The sequence below is a fragment of the Seriola dumerili genome, unplaced genomic scaffold, assembly GCF_002260705.1.
Source record: "Seriola dumerili isolate Sdu_G_001 unplaced genomic scaffold, Sdu_1.0 BDQW01000056.1, whole genome shotgun sequence".
Taxonomy (NCBI): domain Eukaryota; kingdom Metazoa; phylum Chordata; class Actinopteri; order Carangiformes; family Carangidae; genus Seriola; species Seriola dumerili.
The window spans coordinates 3,280,756-3,302,375 of record NW_019174311.1 but is presented as its reverse complement, the minus strand read 5'-3'; the positions used below and the strand labels follow the sequence as shown (position 1 = coordinate 3,302,375).

Sequence of the window (21,620 nt, the reverse complement as noted above, 5' to 3'; positions counted from 1 at the left end):
GCTTAGCATGTTCAAGATAGATAGTTTGCGAAATTACACACTACTCCGAGTTGAAAAGTAAGCAGACTGCATGCTTTTGCCGCCCAGTATGCCCAAAAGAGTGGTGAGTCTCTTGGTAAAACACTCTGGCCGATCGGATCATCAAAGTTTTTTTTCTTTGAATCTGACCAGTTTGTAAAAACGAGAACCCTGAGTGGACTGGTGTCAACCTCATGAGGCAACAAGCTACTGCACCATTTCATCTTTTTTCTTTTCATGTTGAAACAAGATAGGCTTGTAATTATGCTTGGCAGATGTTTGATGCTATGTAGACCACCAATATAGGCTCAGAGTATGATTTATAGTTGGTATTTGAAATCACAAGCCCGACAGTGGTCAGAAATGTCACAAGCAGACATTCCCCCCCTAAGCCACACAGTACAAAGTGTTGAAAGAAACTGAGTCATAATTTCTTTTTGCTAACACAGTCATGTCCTAAGCTTTGTTTTGATTTTGTTTCTTTGTGACCTTTTCAGGCCTTAAACTGAAAACAATCCCCTCAGACTGGTGTGGCATCAACTCTATGTTTCTCTTTGTAACTCCAGGTGTGATGGGTGAATACGAGCCAAAAATCGAAGTCCAGTTCCCTGAAATTGTTCCTGTCGCTAAGAGCTCAACTGTCAAACTGGAATGTTTTGCACTCGGAAAGTACGTCCCACTGTGTAATATTATGCCAGAGTCATATCTGTGCCATTTGTTGTTTACTGTAGCAATCTTAAGCTGCGTGGTAATGCATGGAAACCCTTGTGAAGTGATTTAGAGAACAGCAGATTTCACATGTTAATGACTTTTTCTTGTTCTGTGTACCCAGAATATGCAGAGCAGAAACGCTCCATGGTTTCAGATTAATTTAACATTGACATATTTGGAAAACATTGACATAGTTTGTCAGTGTTTTCCAATATTTCATTGTTATCATATGCTGTATGTGTCTTCAGCTAAGCTAAATCCCTAGATAAAACAATCTTGAGGAGTACTTTTCATTTCACAGCACTTGATGTGTGTGTTATATTTTCATACCTTTAGCCCAGTGCCAACCATCAGTTGGAGAAGAGTGGATGGAGCCTCTTTTGGCAGGAAGGTGGACATAAATAAAGCCAGCGGAGTTTTAGAGATCCCATACTTCCAGCAGGAGGATGCAGGGATATATGAGTGTGTAGCTGAAAACAGCAGAGGAAGAAACTCGGTGAAAGGAAAGCTGTCTTTCTATGGTGAGTAGGAGGATGGTTTCGCTGACTTTGATCTAAAACTTAACTTACTTCACACTTCTTGTCTAGGGAACAAGAAAATATCTTATGCTTTCAACCTGTCAGTTGTCTCCCTAACATATCATGTGCATTTATGGGCTTTTACCAAATCTTCTACCCAGTGATTCATGGCCTCAAAGGTTCACTAATACTGGGCCTGATCGAAAATGTTGCAGAATCAAAGGGGAGCTTTGGTGTGAGTCTAACAAAAAAGTTTTATTTGTTGTCATGCAATCTGTAGCTTTTATTAGAACTCATATATAACGGCATCATATAGTGGAATGTGGTAGTAAATTAACCTATTACCAGTAGTTCATTTCTGACAAGATCTTTATTGTGCCAGCGGCTAACATGGGCAGTAGTGCACACAGATTTATACCACCTTTCAGGGAGAGGTGATTTTTCCCTCACCAACACTGGACTTATGGCCCATATTCTGAGAAAGCTTTTAATGGCCCTTGATGAAGGATTTTTATAGTTTCTCTCTCCATTATTTTGCAGTTTATGCATTGATGATGTCTGCCCACAAGGCCCTGTAGGGATGTGCTTGACTGAAATCATCAAATCCAGATTTTTCTTTCCTGTGAAGGAGGATGCCTTTGATATGATAATACAGGGTTTTTTCAGCACCTGTGGGTAAGATGAAATGCTCACAGTACCTGTAGGTAGGCTGGGGATTAAAAATGCTTTACTTTAAAGAGAAGCTCCAGTTCATAGACACTGGATCTTGACGAGTTAGAGGTCCAAATACTGGGGACAATGGTATGATTGTGTTACGGTCATTTTGTAAACAAAGTCGTGATGTTTCAACAACTTGTAACTATCACTGTCTTGGTGCATTGTTGCATGGCCTCTAAACCTTTCCTCTACTGTAGCTGTGTGGAAATCGTGTTTCCACTCGTAAGATTTAGGTCTTGTCTTATCTCAAAGCCTCGCAGACTGGCCGGCCGCCAGGTGATAAAAATCTGTAATCTCATTTTAAGCTCCCATAGACAGGCGCTTGTGGGACATCCATCAACTCTATAGAAGAATAGAAGAATCAATATTGGGATGTCGTGTTTGCGACACCCAACCAATGCGGGCACAGGAACAATAAGGGGTGACTTCTCTTTCGATTTCCCACTTAATTGTCCTTCTGTAGTTCCAGGGGATTTATGAAATTAGATCATGGTTTAGCAGTTGACTGCATTTGAATGGGCTCACACACGATCAGATTGATTTTGTATAGCGACTGGTTGCGTCATGCCTTCGCTTCCGTTATGATATATCTGACGGTCTCATTTGTAATATTGTTAACAGGTTGTCACATACTATTTGTTGCTGTACAGTGATGCATTTTCAATTCAGTACTGCTTGCTCTTCTCCAAATATATTTATTATGCAATTTATTTTTGTGAAAAGAACATAGAGAGAGCATATTTTTGATAACAAAATATTATCTCAATTAGCATATGGAGCTGCTCTCTTTTTCTCTCTAGGCTTTTTAAATATTACTTAAATGAGAATTTGTTCTTACCAAGTGAAATGCTCTTCAGGCAATGCATGCAGCACTGTTACCAAAGATAGGAAATACAAAGGGAAATAATAAGCAAGAAACTCCTTCATTAATTTTGAAACATACTGTTGTCGTCTTTACGTTACCAGGCGTTTTTCTGTCATCTGCGGGTGCCATGATTTTGCCTTTTAAGTTGTTAGGCACACAGTTTCAAAACGCCAACTGTTCTGGACAGGATGTGACAGTCAACTTCTGACCAGAACAAGCCTTGTGGAATCCACAGAGCACATTGTGACCAATTTAAAGTCCCTGTGTGTGGGCGAGTATTTGCCCTCCTAAAAAGTCCATGTCATGGATTGCTCTGCAGATACAGTTCTAGCTGAGACTGTACTCTCATGTTCCCGGAAAGAAATAAGATAAGGGCTTTTTTAATCAAGAAAAAATAATGGCATTATCATTATTAAAATTATTACATTATCAAAGTCACACAGCTAGGCAAGTAGACTAACTACCTCGTTCCCCTTGACCCTGGCGGGGCGTCCTGTATTTATGTGGGTGCCTCACAAGGGCCATAAATCTCCTTACACTGTTGCCAGAGATAAGGTGCTAGTCATTTATATGACAGTAGGAGCACTATCGTAAATATAGAGGCATTTTCTCTCTGAATTTCTGAAGTTTCAAAAGACCAGAATGCAACGTAGTCTGTGTTATTAAGTGCATTGCTAAAAAAAAATGACATGGTCAGTAAACATGATTCTTGTAAATAATTTGCATTAATATTGCTAATTCAAGCTGAATGTAGCAAACCTAATAGTTTATCTTTTACCTTTTAACTTTAAAGCGAATATTCTCAACCATTCGATCTTCCACAATTTAAGCTTGTACAGTTGTTTTTATTTATGTAATTTTTCAAGTGGAGGTCAGCTTTGGGTTAACTGGAAGTGGCTTTATGATTTGTGCACATGGATGCTTCTTTAATGAACTAATTGCGCGCTTGGTTGGTCCATTGATTTATTGTAAAAGTGCTGCATTCTGGTAATGTTCAAGCATCTGTGTGGCATTAAGGTGTTAATTTACAGTATGTGGTTTGTGACCTTTCAGCTCCACCTCACTTGACCGAGAAGCCTCAGGACGTTCAGAAGACCATTGATGACACTCTGGTGTGGGAATGCAAAGCCAGCGCCAAGCCCAAACCTTCGTACCGCTGGCTGAAGAACGGAGAACCTCTGGACCCCATGGAGGTCAGGGATTTCTCTTCTGCACATTCTTTTATTGCTTTTAATGGTAAAAACATGAACACGAGATCGATTCGTAAATTCCCTGCGATATAGAAGGCTGGACAAACTTAAATGAAAAAAAACAACAAACAAAGAAAAACAAATAATATGAAAAAATGCAAAGTGGTGCCACACGTTCAGTTTGGAACAGAGCACATCAGATGAGCAGTGCTAATTTGTGCTTTCCAGCTTTAATCAACACTCCGTCTTATCAAGGTGTGTAACACACTTATGTCAACAAACATGCTATGAAAGCTGCGAGGCTCAATTTAACAGGCTTGTATTTACATGGTATTATGTCAGTATTTTTTGTTATTACAACAGCCGTTAAGGAGTTCAGGGAGTGGTGACGAGCATAATGTAATGTGTAAGATGAAAGCTGATAAGATTATGGTATTCAGAACCATTTTACTTAAAGGATGCACTATGTGTTACTGCGCTGTGTGCCGGATTCATTTTGCTCAGAAGCACATAATGGTTTCCAACTCATAGGCTTGTACTTGGCAAGAACATGTCACTTTGATATGGCTGTATTTGCTTTTGACTAAATTTGGCATCAAAAGTGTGTGCGTATGTGTTGGGGGAGGGCGTTTGTATGTGTTTTGCAAAGAAGCCAAAGTGAGGCCATTTTCTGCCTGTCATCAACCAGGGACTCGACAATTTATCGCTCAATCTCTCCTATCTGCTACTCTCAATTTTGTCATTAAGTCTCTTCTCTCTGGGGAGGGTGGAAAATGCCTCATCATCCAAAATACATTTCACATTTAGGCAGTTTGCCTTATTTTGTGTTATTGTGCTGCCGGAGTGAGTGTGTTTCCTGCCGAAAAAGAACAGCTCTGGTAAATCCCGGTCACTGATAGTCAGTGTTTGGATTGGGTAATGAGCCCAAGAACGGCCTGTTGTCTTTTTGTCGGACATGTCTTTTAAGGGGGCAGGTGGGTTTGGTTTTCTGTAACTTGGATTGAGAGCTGGGCACTTAGATTAGAGAGCTGAATGTTGAAGCACACACACCGAAGAAGATTACAGTGTTGCACCAAAATGGGTTGTCATTATGACACAGAAGTAGTTATCTGCAAATTCTGTATGTCGAGTAAATAAAAATTAAATCTGTATAAATAGGCATCATCCGTCATCAGTGGCTCTCTGTTATTTTGTTAATTTTGACTGACAAAGGTCACTTCCCTTATTTTTCCACACGTCCTTAACCATAGGAAACACTTATCACTCCACCTGTGCATCTCTACTATTGCTTTGTAAATAACATGAAAAAAAATCCTTTGGCGTGGGACCAAGGTAACTTATTCTCTGTACATGTGGCTATATTAATGAGGTGGGGTGTTACCATTTTCAAAATGCCATCGTCAACAGCGGCAACAGTAAATCAATTTCCAAACCCAAAGGTCAGCGATGTAGAGAGAGAGGTAGAAGGAGAGGAAGGCCAAAGGGGCCATTTGTTATTCCTCATTAGAATGGATCAGTCCTCCTCTCCCTCTCCCTCTCTTTATCTCAGCATCTCTGGTGCTCGCTCTCTCTTTCTTACGCTCTCTTTTAAGCTTTTTTTCCTCCCACTTTTTCCTGTCTCTCTCTCCATCTCATTTTGGGCCCCCTCCAAGGGAATTAAATGGCGCAGAGGAGGGCTGTCACTTCAAAATGTCACCCTGGTGAAACAAGGACCTACTCACGCTTGTATTTTTCCACACCAACACCAGCTCCCCCTATAGTCAGATACGTGTGTGTGTGTGTGTGTGTGTGTGTGTGTGTGTGTGTGTGTGTGTGTGCGTGTGCGTGTGCGTGTATGTTTTTGAGACATTTCTACCTTTGACCTCTAAAGTCCGGGACCTGCCTTCTGAGGAGTTACTGTGTCCATGATTTGACTTTTTACAGCTCAACTTGAAACAGTGCTGGTATCAGAGAAGAGTCAAGCATAATTAATGACGGCCATAAAGCAGGCCAATGCACCATTTGTCTCCAGTGCTAAAGAGATTGTGATAGAGACACCGCTGAGTCTCTGAGGGTTTTCTAACAGGGCAACGGGTACAGCGTAGTGTGGCACCAACCCATGCACTTACACAGATCTCTTTCATCTCTTTCATCCCCCTGGGCCCTTGCACTGTGTAACCTAAAAAGGACCATCTATTATCTATTCAAAGTCGCTATGGCTTTCTCTCTCTCTCTCTCTCTCTCTCTCTCTCTCTCTCTCTCTCTCTCTCCCTCTCTCTCTTTCTCTCCCTCTCTCTCATCCTTTATCCCTTGAACACACATATAAGCATCCAGTCCCGGCCAAAAAACCCAGGGACTTGTGTTTCACTTGGACTCCGTGGCATCCACACTCACCCAGGACCCCCAGGATCTGGCGGTGGCTTTAGCGCCAGGTCAGCCGTGTGTCCATTGTGTGGCGGGGGCCTCGGAAAGAGCCCTATTTGAAGATCGTCAGCAGTGTCACCGACTAATGTTAAGGGAGAGTCCTTGTCTTTTCAAGTGGCAGTGCTGTAATGATTCTAGACGACAGACTGGCGGCAGGACCCTCTGGACTACTTTGTCAGTGACATTAAAAGGTCCAGCTACACTCAATGGGAAAGATCAAGGGCAAGAACAATGAGTGCCGCCATACTTAAATTGACACAACTATAAAAAGGGAGCAGAAAGCAGTGCCAAGCCTTGTAAAGGTCAAAAGGAGCAGTGGGAAGAGCTTTATTCAGGTGTTGTTATTACTGTCTATACTCTGTGTAGAAGTTTTTTAACAAACAGCATCACCTGCTGCGCATTTTTTTTTTCTCTGACACCTAACACTGTATGATACCTGGTTGAGTACAAAACAACCTGCATCCTGACTAATTCCTCAGAGGTTTGATTTCAGCCGCCGTTTGATGGTGTCTCAGTGCTATGTTAAGCAGCGAGGGGTTATGTAGTCACTGCGGGCCTATTAAGACCACAGAAAATTAGCAGCATTTCAATTATCAGCCCCCCAAGGAGAGAAAAAGTGTGGCTAAAGCTTGAATTAGATCAGGACATTCTTCAGAATGAACACAGTTGGGATCGTAGTACTTAAAATGCCCATATATAGCCCTAATTACCCACCTCAAAGCAGTTTTAGATCAGGATTCTCATATGAACACCTAGTATGTCATACTGTTATGGCACTAATTAGACTGTTTAGAATTTTCCTTACACTTCACACATTTCTTATACAAAGTGAAAGGTCAGTCTTGAAACAGTGTGACAGTATAGATTTTGCGGTCAACAAAAAATGATGTTGTTTCTCTGTTAAGCGGTTGTTGACTTTAGATTATTACATTAGCCATGGATGGTAGGTTAGTCTAAATTAAGATAAATACTTCTTTGAAAGTACTACTGGGAGAACACAGCTCCCATAACACGTGGAAAGTAATAGAATTTACAGTGACCTTTTATTACTTATTTATTGACCCACAGGAAACAACAGAACAATAATTGTAGAAGCTATTAAGTAAACCACACAAACACAGTGTAAAGACGTTCTACTGTGCCAAGTAAAGAAACATAGTGTGCTAAAATAAAAAAAGTAATGGTCTTAATATTGCTGGTTTGCTAAGTGTGTGTCACTGCTGTAATTACTATTTAATTGCTTGTAACCATCATCATCCTAAAAGTGTATGGTTTGATCACTGTATTGACATGAGTGTAAAACGCCCATTCTTTAGATAGATATGTTTTTGTAGGAACTTTACACATGACAGGCTTGTGGATTTGTCCTTGCTTTTTTCCAACCTGCAGAATAGATTATGGTAACACCCATTTCATTGGTCGTCCTGTATAAAAGCCATCCAACAGCTTTTCGCTCATTCAAAAACACAGCTGCCAGTATTCTGAGTAGGACCAAAAAAATTTGACCACTGTCACCCCAATTCTCAAACAACCCCGCTTTCTATCTGTTCATTACAGGGATTGACTTTAAAGTTTTTCTCCCGGTCTACAAAGCAGTGAATAGTCTGGCTCCGGATTACATATCTGACATGCTATCAGTTTGTCTACCCACCAGATCTCTCAGGTCACAGGACAGACATTTCCTCACGATTCCAAGAGTGTATACAAAATCTGCCAACAGAGCTCCCAGTGTTTATGCACCTAAAGTGTAGAGCATCTTACCTGCTGAATTGAGGTTTGAAGGCTGTTTGTGAATGTTATAACCTATTCTCTATTATTGTATCTCTCTGTAGAGCACTTGGAATTTCTTTTGCATATTGTGCTTTACAAATAAACTTGAACTTGCTCATATGTCAGCAAACCCTGAGTCTAGTGCGCTTGTACTCTTTGTTCTTTTTATATAACAGTGGTTTTATATAAACAGGTGTCAGTACATCTGAGGGATTAATGTCAGATTTGTTGGAGGATCATCCAGGGAGGTGTCTTAGCATTTTTAGGACCAGAATGGTTCATGTGAATCTGCGGTCAGTTACTGTAATGTCTTAGCACACTGTGAGGATTTTATCTTCCTCTCTCAACAGACTTTTTTTCTGGGCTCTACTAATCAATATTTTTATAAATTAACAATGGATCAAATGACTGCATGTGTAATGCGAAAGGGGTTACTGTGGTGACACAACCACAATGAATTGTCACACACTGTACCTTTCCCAGCAACAACAGACACACACAGTTAGTGACAAGCTGGAGCCAAAGATATTTTTCCAGGAGCTGGTGGAGACCAAAGAGGCAAAATGATGGTGAATATTGGACGTTGGCGTCCAGAAACACGAACAATAGGAAAAAGCAGAGACACGGTATGATTTTGATAACAGTGCTTTCATCACATATTCATTAACCAAGGGCATAAGTATTTGAAGGAGCATACAACAGTCCCAGGTCATAATTGGATGTTGGGTCTTATTTTTATGCCAGGGGCAACCACTCAAAACCTTCTGCTGACTGTTCATCCTGTCTAAACCTGTTTAGTGTTTTCTGTCAGGGTAGCACAGCGGCCTCCATTTCAAGTCACATTGTGTTAAATGCATGCATGCGTGTGTGTGTGTGTGTGTGTGTGTGTCTTTAGCAGGACAGAGTTCAGACGAATAATGGAGTGCTGACGATCAGTAGCCTGAGTCTGGCTGACATCGCCATGTACCAGTGTGTGGCGGAGAACAAGCATGGCCGAATTTTCACCAACGCTGAGCTACGAGTCATAGGTAAGACCAAACACACAAGACTCCGAATTCATTTAGTGGAGTTGTGCTCATGTCATCTTCTCTTCCTAATCACTTTTAGATGGTAGACACTTTTTTTTTGGCAAGATGATTAATGTGCCAAAATAACTACGAGCACTATAATTAAAGGTGTATATTTGAGGCCATATCTCCTACGCTCACAGTCGTATTGGCAGAACATTCACTACATATGTCTGGAGATGTGTAGTAAATGTCTTTTGCCAATTGGATCACCGAAATAATTGTACAATTTTTTCCCCTATCGCTCTGTTTTTTCAATCAGTGCTCTGTTACTTTTTTCTTTTACGGACAACATTTTCAAAAAATGATGTACAGGATCTTGAGGGGAAATTCATCCATTTAAATTAAAGTTGAGCACATAAAAACATTTTTTTTCTGTTCTTGCTAAAAGTGCACAATAGTCTGTCTCTTATAATCAAATAACCACACGGGATGCTGGTCCGCCCTCAGGTGGGAAAGTTGAAGTGACTGGGGAAGATCAGCTGTGTGCACTGAGAATAGCAGGGAGAAGAGAGCAACACTTTGCTTGGTTGTAATAGTTGGCAGCAGAAAATCTTCAGCTGCAGTGAAGCTCCTATGTCTGCTGTGAAGGAAATTAAATGTCTTTTATTTAGTCTGTTTGTTGTTTTAGTTAGTTTCTAACTGTAGAGGCCATCTCATCACGGAACATGAACTTCATGCCACCGTTTATATAACTGACACAAGAACACGCACTGGCTAAAAGTAAAAGTTTAGTATGTTCAAGGTCCTTCAGGCTTAAAAGGCAGACAGGTAGTTGGCAACAGTAGTCAGACAAATGCAGGTATCATTAAAGACTGAGAATATATAATTATCTGGGAGAGAAGAGTTGTGAATTGAGTTTATATGTACTTAGAGTAAAGCTTCTATGTGTCTGGTTTACTGTAGAAATCAAGTGCAAAGTAAAAAAAAGTAATTAAGTCCGTCAAAGCCACAGATGACTCTAATATAAACACATATGTCCAAAACAGATCAGTAAGTGTGGTAATGAAAAGCCTGTACAAACAATTCTCATCCTTCTCATCCACAAAATGTCATGAGACCATATTGGCCACTACGATACTATTTCTTAGGGTTTACTGATGTGCACTTCCTAAACATGATGTCCTGTTCTTTAATAGAAGACAGGGGACTTATCTGAGAGTCTCCCTGCCCTTTAGTGGGAACAAAAGAATCTACACTTTGTATTCTGCGCCTCTTTATTAAAGGATAATTTTGCAACAATAATTGTTTAAAAAATCCACTTTTCTTTCTTTTTTGCAGTCACTCCAGAGAAAGAAAACATTTTCCAAACATGGTTAGCCATACCTGATAAATCTATACACACTACAGTCCGGGCAACAACAACAATTACTTTCATTATTGATTAATCTGACAATTTTTTTTGATTAATAATTTAATAGTTCACACCTTTGATAGATGTATAGTTTCTTATTGGCAGTGTAATATTTGTTAAGCTATTGTAATTTTCATCTATAATAATGTCTGTTTGTCAAACTAACACAAAAACAACTAGGGCCAAACCTAGCATATTTCTGGGCCACATATGGTCAGTGTGCAGAATTGGGGACATACAGTATCTGAAACCTGTTGTGGAAACACTGTAAACAGCTGACATCATTGCGTCGTATTTACGTTCTGCCTTGTGTCGGCTTTATTTGTTTGGTTCTCTCCTGTTCTCTTTGCTCACAATATCATGTATTATATAATATTATATACAATATTAAGTACTGTATTTTAATACAGCCAAATTCCGAATAAAGCTGGTTACCAGTCCGACTGAACAAGCTATTCTGCTCGTCTGCTCCTTTTCAATCACACGTAGAGCTGATCTTTACAATAACGCCATGAATTTATAACATAGAGCTTTTTTATCTGTCCGTGAATAAGTGGGATGTTGCTTCTTCTGCAACAATGAAGTTAAAAGGCCCATCGGCTCGTGTGATGATCTGCCAGGAAGGGCTCGTCTGTCTCACTCTCGGTTTAGACACTCACATTGGTTCATTAATTAATCGAATCGAATGCAGTTCTGGCTGACTTTACCCCCACTGGTGACTCTCTTCTATGGAAAGTAGCCAAGGTTTGTCCAAAATGTCGCTATATTTGTCGCGAGGTACTTTTGAAAAAAAGTATCTCAATCTTGCGACAGATGCACAGTTGGCATCACAGCGGGCTTTAAAACGCCCACCTAATACAAACTGTTTGTACCAATTCAGTTTGAAAGAGCAATGGACAAACTCATCAATCGACCAATGGCGTAACTCCATCAGTCAGTCATTCAGTCAGTCAGTCACGGACATTTGCAATCATATGGCTGGCCAAAAATACTTCCTTACTTAACACGGTCCCCCTACAGCCAAGAAGATCTGTTTATATTTTGTCATACCTGCTGTATTTGTTGTACTTGTTACATTTATTTAAAACATGAGGATAAACAGATTTGAATGAAAACTGTAACTCCTCTAGTTCCTCCAAGAGTACATATAAATTCCACCCATGTGTTATGAGAAGACAAGTACGACAAATATCTATTCTGCTGTTGAAGGAGACGCTGGCATTTCGCACTTAGTGTCAAGAAATAATTGTGAGGTGCTCTGTGTGTATAAATACATGCATTTCATTGTGTGTATTGCTGGGTATGCACGCACACCGGCATGCGTTGGCAGGTGCTCAGCCATGTCACTGGCGCCAGGCTGTGTGTTCACTTTGAAGAGCTTTCTGCTGAGTCGGTGCGCATACAAAACAGCTCCAGACGACGGCGCCTTAGTAATTAAGGCCTAAAGGAGCAGCAACAAAGCCTCCCTCTCGTTTTACATTCTCTCGTTTTTGCTTCAGAGCCCCACGGCTTAATTCTTAATGCATAATATCCTTCTAAGGAAAATTCATGGAATTGGAAAACCCACTTTCTTTCAAATAAAACGTCTTCTTTAAAAGGATGTACCATGTCTGTTCCCCTGCATTTATGTGAGCATGCGGGCCTGCCTGTGTGTGTGCAAACACGTGTATACGGGTGAGGAAAGGAAAAGGATGAGAGAGCTGACCTACCTAATGGATGGAGTGACCTGCAAGCTTTAGGATGTTTCTCTACTGTCGTTTCCTCAATAGCTTCTACCCCTTTTGCTCCCCTCTCTCTCTCTCTCTCTCTCTCTCTCTCTCTCTCTCTCTCTCTCTCCGTCTTTCTGACAATAAATTAAACTTCCTCGTCTTTTTTATTTTTCTGCTGCTGTCTCACTCACAGGAATACTTACATTCCTCTCTCTCCACTCTCCCCATCAGCCATCGCTCCGGACTTCTCCCAGAATTTGCTGAAGGCCCAAACTCTGGCCCGACAGGGTGGCGACATTCTGATCGAATGCAAGCCCAGGATGTCTCCCCGTGGCGTGATTTCCTGGAGGAAAGGGAAGGAAGCCCTGAGAGAGAGCCACAGGTACCAGGTTTCTTTGTGTAGAGCAGTAAGTGCATTGTGAATGGGACCACAGTTGTTCAGTTTGTCTGCTTTACCTGCAGAATAGTCTTTCATTGACTTATTTTATTTTTCCCTACTTGATATTCATGGTGACAAACTGCAAAGAACACACAGTGTGACACAATACAATCTGAACTGCATAACACGTTCTGCACTCCGCCACTTTCCCCCTGCTATCTACATTTCTTCACTGAACTCCATTTTACTTTGCTCTCCCAGCTGTGCTCAGAGCTGGTCTCTGCACTGTTTACTTAAGGTAATTGGTCGTTCCTAGACTGCGGCACTTGGATCGATGTGCTGATCCATCAGCTCATTAGCAGCATGTAAGGCCTGGAGGGTCATTAAAGCGCAAGGCAGAGGATGATCCAGAGTACCACTGAGACGCACAGGAAGCAGATGAAATACCCAGAAGGACTGATCAGTGACTAGCTGCTGAACAACATACATTCTTCTGTGATAGAAGTGGTGACACCAGGGGAACCAGCTGGACACCTTGTTTTATTAGAAATCGGGTTAAGTGCAGATCAATGCAATACGTGTGTGTGCTGCAGAGGAGAAGAAGAAAGAAAATAAATGTTAATCAGACCTGAAAAAGAAACGCCTCTCCCCCTGAAGAAATAACGCTGGTCAAGGTAGCAGTAGGATGTACAGCATAATCAGTGGCCGGTCAGGATTCGTACTGCTTCTTCTCACGTGATAGCAAACAGGGAGATATGCAGATATGGTAGAAGGCAGCTTTAAACTACAAGCCCGTTGGTAGTGAAGTGAACACGCACTTTATCTGTTTCATCTGCACAAGCAGGCAGTCACAGGAAACATATACATTTTGGTGATAATTGCACTATTGCGGGTCTCACAACCTTGAAACGTTGATGGAGATTACATAAGGAAGAACCAAGACACCCTGATGTGCTGCTGCACTTTTAATTTTTGCTCTGAGAGGAAAATCTGTCATTGTATGTGAGCTACACAAATGACTCAATAGTGCATTTCCACCGTTTGATAAGATCTTGATTTTTTTTTGCAGGGATGTGCCAGCAGGAAAAAGAGCACACCTGCTGGCACATGCAGTGACATAGTGGGGGTTCAGATTTCTCATTTGATATGGGATTAATTGTTCAACTGGCTCAGCAGCTTTTTCCACACCCAACCTCTGGGATATTCATCCTCACCACAGTGGGAGTGCAGCACATTTAGTCATGTCTCACCTTCCCCCTATCAGACAGTATGCTGGGGAAACTAAGATGTTTGTTAATGCAGATGATAATACCAGGCTGAGACATCACGGTTACAGGAGAGAGATGTTTTATTTGAGGGGGAGCAGCAGAACCAGCACCAAGATTATTGGTTGCAAAGGCCTGCTAAATGTTGGACTCAGCTTGCAGATTTATCATCCTCTTAAGTACTGAAAGGAAAATGCATCCATAGTGCAATGTGCAATATCAGTCGCGCCCATAAAGGCAAGATTTCCCATTTGAGATTTAACGTTACAGCCTCGCCCTGAAGTGGGTGAGCTGCATACAAGATGTTAGGCTTTGACATTATTGCAGCATCTCTCGCAAACCTATTCCCCGGGTCCTGGCTCGTTAGCATTCACTTTCCTCCATATCGAAATGGGGCGGCTAGCAATGCTATTACAGCAGTGGCATATCACTAATCCATCCCACTGGCTCAACTAAAATACCCATAATTCCTTCTAATCTTCCAGGGATAATGTTTTCAAGGATCTGGAGCAGGGGAGAACAAATCAACTAAGAACACAGGCAGGATCTGATTAGTTAATGAAATCATGAAATGGTGATACCTACATCAGCTCATATCCCAGGCTTGCATAACAAGATAGCCTTATAACAGGGTTGCAGTGCACTCACAAAGGAAGCTATGAGGTTAACGATAAAGGGCTTACCCTAATTTAATTTCACAGCTGACCACTGCCAGCAACTGTGAAACGGATATAGGAAACAGCTCTTAGGAATATTACCTTTAGATTGAACCACTGTGTTTGAGATTGTTATGCTAAATGACATATATTGCTTTATCAAGTAATGTGAATTCATTTATAATCCTGCTTCTAAAACAGAAAGATCTTCCCGGATGTGTTGCCAAAACATAATGTGCATCGCTAGTGAATTAATTAAGCACGACTTGAGAAGACTGCAAGTTCCAAGTAATGTACTGACTTAATTATGCAATCCTACTTAAGTGGTTAAAATAATGTTTTTCATTTACAGTCTCTTAGTTTTTGTTACACCAGAGAGAGACACAGCAGGCTTTTAGATTACAGCCAGTAGCTCACTTTAACACCAACCAATAAGGTTGAGGTAAAGTGCCTGTTTACTATATCACACTGCTCAAGATTTTATGTGCCCCACAAATTTTCCCCTATACCTTAATTGCTCCAGGGCAACATTTGAGAGGAGAGGGAAAGAAGGGAAAGAAGGGAAAGAAGGGAAAGAAGGGAAAGCGTTTCAGACAGATAATGCTCCCTACATCTTTATCCTGAACCGTTGCTTTGTAGCGTTGGTGAGGAGGAAGCCTGACATAGGCTACTGCACAGTTTAATGGCAAGTCTTATCTCTGTGACATCTCATATCCATAACTCTTTGTTATAGTCCATTACAAAGGAAGGCCTCAGTTCAGTTAGGAGAATATACCCCTATAACCATGGGGAATGGACTCTGTCAAGGAGGCTAATGTATTTGAATTCTTGAAGTCTTTAAGGCGATACAGGTCATTTTTGATCATTTTGGGAGGTCCTGGCTGCCTTCAAGGGATCTTTTAGAAAGGAGTGTTCAAGTCTTTCTTTGAGACACTGGCTCAACCCCATTACACCGTCATGTGCAGTTTAGAAGATAAGATGGGAGCTTCCAGTGAGGATTTGCAAGGCATGGCATTTATAAGTGGGGTAATTCATTTCAAATGTGGTCAGGAAATTGTTCTACAACCATGGTTGAAAGGCAGTATCAAAAATTTGTGGGATATAATTTGATCAAATTGGCATGACCTTTCTGACTGAGGGAATGAATTGTTGATAGATTTTCTACAGGAGCTTGAATTTATAAAAGAGGTGAAGCTGTAGCATTTTCTGCTTTGCATCCATCAGAAATGTCAATAACATATTTCTCCCACAAGCATTCAATGTTTACCCAGTGTTTAGTTTCTTTCTTTGACAAATTACTCTTCAAGGAAGAAATCCCAGCACAGGGGAATTATCATAAATATCCTCCTTTAGTCGGTTAAGCCGTGGCATCAGAATCTAAGTCTAACGACTGTTTCACGTCATGAAATATTAATCTGTGCTCATGAGGCTTAATGGACTGTAATAACTTTGTAATAACCAGGCCAAATTAATTATTAGTTCAACCAGCAGTGGCTGTCTTGTTAACTCAAGGGAACTTATTTTTAACAGTGTGATATTTTATTGATCCCTGTAGGGATTTTATCTTCATGCGTGCCCCCTGTGGGGAGATCAGAGCTGATAGAGACGCTGATAGAGTTGCTGAGGGACATCTCAGCAGATTCTTGACTCCAGTTTGCCAACAATAGAGACAGAACTCCTGTCCTTTTGTTTCTCTAAAGTTACACAACAGATATTCAGATTTCACTTTTTAATTTTTAATAAATATGGAAGAAATTCTTAAAACATATTTTCATTTTATCATCAATGGTTATTGATAGTAGACTAAAGGGGAAAAAATGAGATAATTCTATCAATTTAAAATTACATCTACAACTAATAAAGTGTGCAAAAAGTGAAGGTGTCTGAATAATTTCTGAAGTTATTACATTACATTGTTCATCCCTTTACTAATTAACAAGGATTAAGAAGTTCTTCGTCTTTGCCTTTTCTAAATCTCCTGGATTTCAGCAAGTTTTTTCACATTTGTCTCATCACAGAACAATTACAATTAAATTGTGACAACAGGTCCAATTGACACCCCAATAAGTGGCAAAAGATGGGAGGGGGCGCGTAATTTATTCTCGTTTGATTTTTCCATTTCATTTCCAAAAAAAAAGATGTTTTAACTAATAGATAACACGACAATGTAGATTACAAACCTTATTAGGTTGAAAGCCAAATCAACAACTACCTGAGTTATAATTAATAGAATTAACACAGAAAATGTAGTTAGTCAATGTAAAACTTATTGCTGACACTGTATTGAAGCTGCATTTATTTCAGACTATTTACTTTGAGAACCAAGTTAAGTCAAAGAAAGCAAATAGCATCCCCTGAAAGTGCTGGGAAACATTTTTCAGTGATGTGAAACAGAAGGAGAATCCAGGAAGTAAGCAAAAACTTCAGTCACACTGTCTTCAACGGGCTATGATAGATTACCTCCAGTAATTACAGAGATCAAAGGAGAGAGAACAAGAAAAAGATTTTGTCTGAATCAGCTGGAATGCCTTGTTAACAGGAAAGACAAAAGGATCAAACATGAACAGTAGGTATTAAAAATGAATTATTTAGTGATACATTATACCAAGCTAGTACTGGTGATATCTGATAATGTTTTGATGAAATAATGTTTTGTGTGCATGCTGAAAACATGAATAAATCCCTCTCAGCTTTGAGTACTCTGTGCAGCGTGTAGCCAGTTTGTCACTTAAGTAAAGGAATGCTTTTTTAGCATCATGCTAAATAGAATCAATCAAACATTTGATGTTTTTTCGTTGTATGCCTCAATCACCTGTGACCCTGTCGTTCATTTCAATTTTATAAAGTATTTGGGTGCATCTCATCAAACAAGTTTCCCTCTCAAATGCGTTCTTTCTTTCTTTATCCTCTAGCCTTGACTTTGCTCAAAATGGGGCAAAATGATAGGAGTTATGTATATTTCCTCATAAGTTCTTTGTGCGTTTTTTCTGTACACACAGTATTCAAGGCCTTGTTGACACTGACATGCTTTTAAGGACTCATCCCCCACAAATCTTTTCAGTGCTCCTGGAGGGGACATCAACATTTCTTTAGTTTAGTTTTTCATCTTAGAAATTTGTGCCCTCATGTTACTCTTCCAGCACTCTAGATAACAGACAAACAACTCTTCTAGAAATTAAATTTTTATGTGACTAAACTGGTGCCAGCAAATATGTCTTTTAGGAAACCTGAACCCAAGGCTGGATTATGTTCAGAGTCAACATTTTTTGTTTTTCATGTCTTTCTTTTTTTTTTTTTTTTTTTTTTTTGGATAAAATGAAGTGCTTGCATTTCTGAAGAACAGCAGAGTCACCAGGAGGTGGTTTGGGTGGATGGTGGGTGTACAAACCACACAACTATCACACTAGAGACTGGGATTTGCAGTCCCATCTGTGGTGAGGTTGAGAGAACAAACGCACTTTGGTTAAGGTTAAGAAAAGGCTATGTTTTTTGTGTTCAAAGTCACTGTGGATTTTTTTCTGTATAAAACCAGACCACGATCTCTCCCCAGACTTTAACCAAGTGCTGTGAGCATCTAAACATTACTGATATGTTCAGTATCAACTATTTGGGACTTAAATTAGCAAAATATCTTCATTACATTAATAGAAATCATAATCCGGTCTCCATTCCGTTTCCTACAAAACATACAGTATTTACTGTTGCAGTTCTGCTTCATAGTTAAAAAGCACAAATAATATAATACTGTGATTATCTGGATTAAATATGAGCAGGTGAACAAAATGAAGAAAACTAGGTGCGTCGTAGATGAATTTAATTGTTGCTGTGAAAAGAAACAATGAAGTGAAAATGAGACTTTCTTCTCATACAGTGATCTTACACTGTTCTTATCAAGTCAGTGCTGAGAAATCAAACTGTAACTCCTCACACTGAGCTTCTCCTTCTGTCACTCTGAAGCGCAAGAAGCCAATTAAAATTCAGTGAGATAAACTCCAGGCTGAAGTTAAATGCTGCGGGACACAGGACTTGCTCATTTAGAATAGATTTTCATGCGCCTTTGAATATAAAATGACCACCACGCAGGCTTCCACAAGAGCAGGGCTGCACTGTGCTTTATTAATCTAATACTGATGCACTGTCACCTCGCTGAATATGGTGACATACATGTATATATACCTAAATACTGTTTTTAACCCCCCCACAGAGTTACAGTGTTGGATAATGGCAGCCTTCGGATTTCCAATGTTAGTAAAATGGACGCTGGACTCTACACGTGTGTGGCCAGAAACCAGTTTGGAGTGGCGAGCAGTGCCGGAAGCCTTTTGGTTAAAGGTAAGGTGTTATTTTCTTGATTTGGCTTCAGCCCCTTGTTGATGTACTGTAAATGGCAGCTGGATGTTGCTCGTGTATTATTTATTTTATCCCCATTAGCTGTTACCTTGGCAACTAGTGGTCTTCTGCGATACAGCACATAATACAGAACAACAAAAATCTACATTTATTAAGATGATATCTCTATTATACCAAGCAATACGAATGCGTTAACACCAAACATATAATATACAAAACATTAGCTTTTTGTTGTGTATTTTAGGACTGGCTTTGATACAGTGGTTAATTGTTAAAACCCTTTTGTGTGATCCATTTGAACACCATGCCCCCTGCAGGTTTTCTTATCCAGCTCTTGTAATAAACTAACACATCATTTACGGTTGACAGTATTATTGGAGGAACACAAAGCAAAGGAATTAAATTTACTAACACTGACTTCACTGCACACTTGATGAACAAACAGTGAGGCAGAGTTGCTATTAAGATTTCTTACCTGACACATATACAGTCCAATTGGTTGAGTGGCAGTGGCTGGAGGAAGTGAGACAAGAGGCTTATTGCATTCATGCTCCTCGATGTTTAATTCATACTTTTTTTGCACAGTGGCTCATAGCCATGCTCGGTTTGTTTAAGATTTCAATCCATTTAAATCACACACTTCTGCAGTGCAATGAATTTTCTAGGTCTTTCTAAAGAGCAGCGTCAACAACAGTGCTCTATTAAAATGCCTTTTGGTGATTCCTCTTCACAAGTTTTTTGAATTGCAAATTGGCTTGCATAGAAGCCCAATTTGCTTTCTTTTTTTTTTTTTTCTGCCTCAGCCTTTTTACATGTACGAACGCAGCTGTTATTCGCTATATACTGTACATTTATGTGTGTGTTTCGAATGTTGGTGTGTGGTGGAAGGATTTATTAAAGTACCTACTCAAGTACAAACTCAACTGCACAAGCATAAGTACTTGGAGAAGGAGATTTTTACAAGCGTACGTTAAATTCAAAATATATTTTTGCTGTTGATGAGGGCTACAACTAAATTAATGTTTCTATCATCAGTTGCTGTAAACAGCAGGGGTTTATAAATGGTTCCTCAGATTTCACCAGGAGTTGATGTCAGCCGCCACTTCATCCCATTATTTCAACTTTTTGAATGAACCGCAGACGCACTGGGGATATTCAGACATAGCAACACATTCCAGCAATTCCTATGCAAATTCAAATGGAAACATTAAAATCCAGTCTTTTCTGTCCCTGGTCTATACAATAAAATCTGCTCATTATGGTTGTTTGAAATATACTGTCATTAGGCCATCGGAAGAATGAGAATCGCCATGCGCAGCGCAAACTATGGGGAATGAGGGAGCCAATTTGTGATGTTGCCTTCTAGTCCATAACAAGAAATCAGCATCAGGCAATGACAGCTTTGCGAGCAGAAAGTCTTGCTCTTCTCATTTTGCATCTGGTGCCAAAGTTTTCCTAAGACTCACCTGGAATGCACCGCTCTGACCGCTCAGTTCTCCTTAGAGATAAATGAGATAAACAAGCTGGCCTGTTTTGACAGAGCTGAATATAGACCTTTACTCCCCCTGACATGCTGCATCGGCTTGCCTGTCCATTAGATGCTTATGACATGCATGCATAATTCACAGTGGACGGGTGTACGGGCCTCTCAGCCTGTGGTGCACTGTACTGCTGCTGAATGAGACACCCGGCTGAGAAGGACCACAGATTATGTTGATGCACACCACGCTGAGGATGGAACAGGATGGCTTTTTGTCTCTGCACAAACAAAGCCAAATTATCGCCTCACTTCTGACCTGCCATAATGGCTGAGTTTTTCCTTTTGTTTGTTTCCTTTACTTTGCCTCTGTTGTTGTTTAGTTGCTGCGCAAGACCATGCTCTGATTTATGAAACTCACAGAAAGAGATGCAATATAAGCTCACTGGCGGACTGAAAAGTAATTTATTTTGTTCGGTTAACATCTGGGACGGGATTTGTTTTAGAGTGTGGCATATTTTTGCAATTATTTCTGATAACATAAAGAACATAAGGAAATGAAAACAAGCTAGCTGAATGTGTGTATCCATCTATATTGCAGACAGTCTGGAAAAGGGTATTTCTAACTTGGTGCTCTGTGTTTCTAGAGCCGACTGTGATCACCAGTCCAGCGGGTCATCTGGACGTTACCGTAGGTGAGAGCATTGTGCTGCCCTGCCAGGTATCTCATGACCCCACGCTGGACCTCAAGTTCACCTGGTTCTTCAACGAGCAGCTCATCCACTTTGGAAGCCACGGGGCTTATTTTGAAAAAGTTGGTGGGGTAAGTTCATCCATATATTTGCATCCTCTGTGTTTCCATGTCTCCAGGGTACAACATGAAGGAAATAGGATATGTTGCCACCTAGAAGCTGCACATGAACATCTCCTTCAGATCACCATCGTTCAAGTTTCTATGTCGAGTTCTTTAAATGAACTTTGGAATCTTCTTTATGGCAGAGCTACAGGCATATATATTTATATATATTATATTAGAAGCACCAGATACTTGTGTTGGCCAAGTAACATTTCCTGAGGTAAAAAAAGAAGAACGTCAGTATCTCCATGGCATCCTGTATGTTCGCGTTTGAACATGTTGACCGTGTAGTTACAACTTTATCTACAACTTTAA

At 40.3% G+C, this 21,620-nt stretch overlaps 1 protein-coding gene across 1 annotated transcript in view; it reads left to right on the top strand.

Annotated features, from left to right (window-relative positions):
* LOC111219202 (contactin-4-like) overlaps positions 1-21,620 on the top strand; it is a 55,953-nt gene that overhangs the window by 21,666 nt on the left and 12,667 nt on the right. Inside the window, exons 6-12 of the mRNA XM_022741815.1 lie at positions 585-687; positions 1,066-1,250; positions 3,883-4,022; positions 9,088-9,220; positions 12,554-12,704; positions 18,827-18,954; positions 21,097-21,272. Coding sequence (XP_022597536.1) covers positions 585-687; positions 1,066-1,250; positions 3,883-4,022; positions 9,088-9,220; positions 12,554-12,704; positions 18,827-18,954; positions 21,097-21,272 — 1,016 coding nt within the window. The remainder of the gene's footprint in view (positions 1-584; positions 688-1,065; positions 1,251-3,882; positions 4,023-9,087; positions 9,221-12,553; positions 12,705-18,826; positions 18,955-21,096; positions 21,273-21,620) is intronic.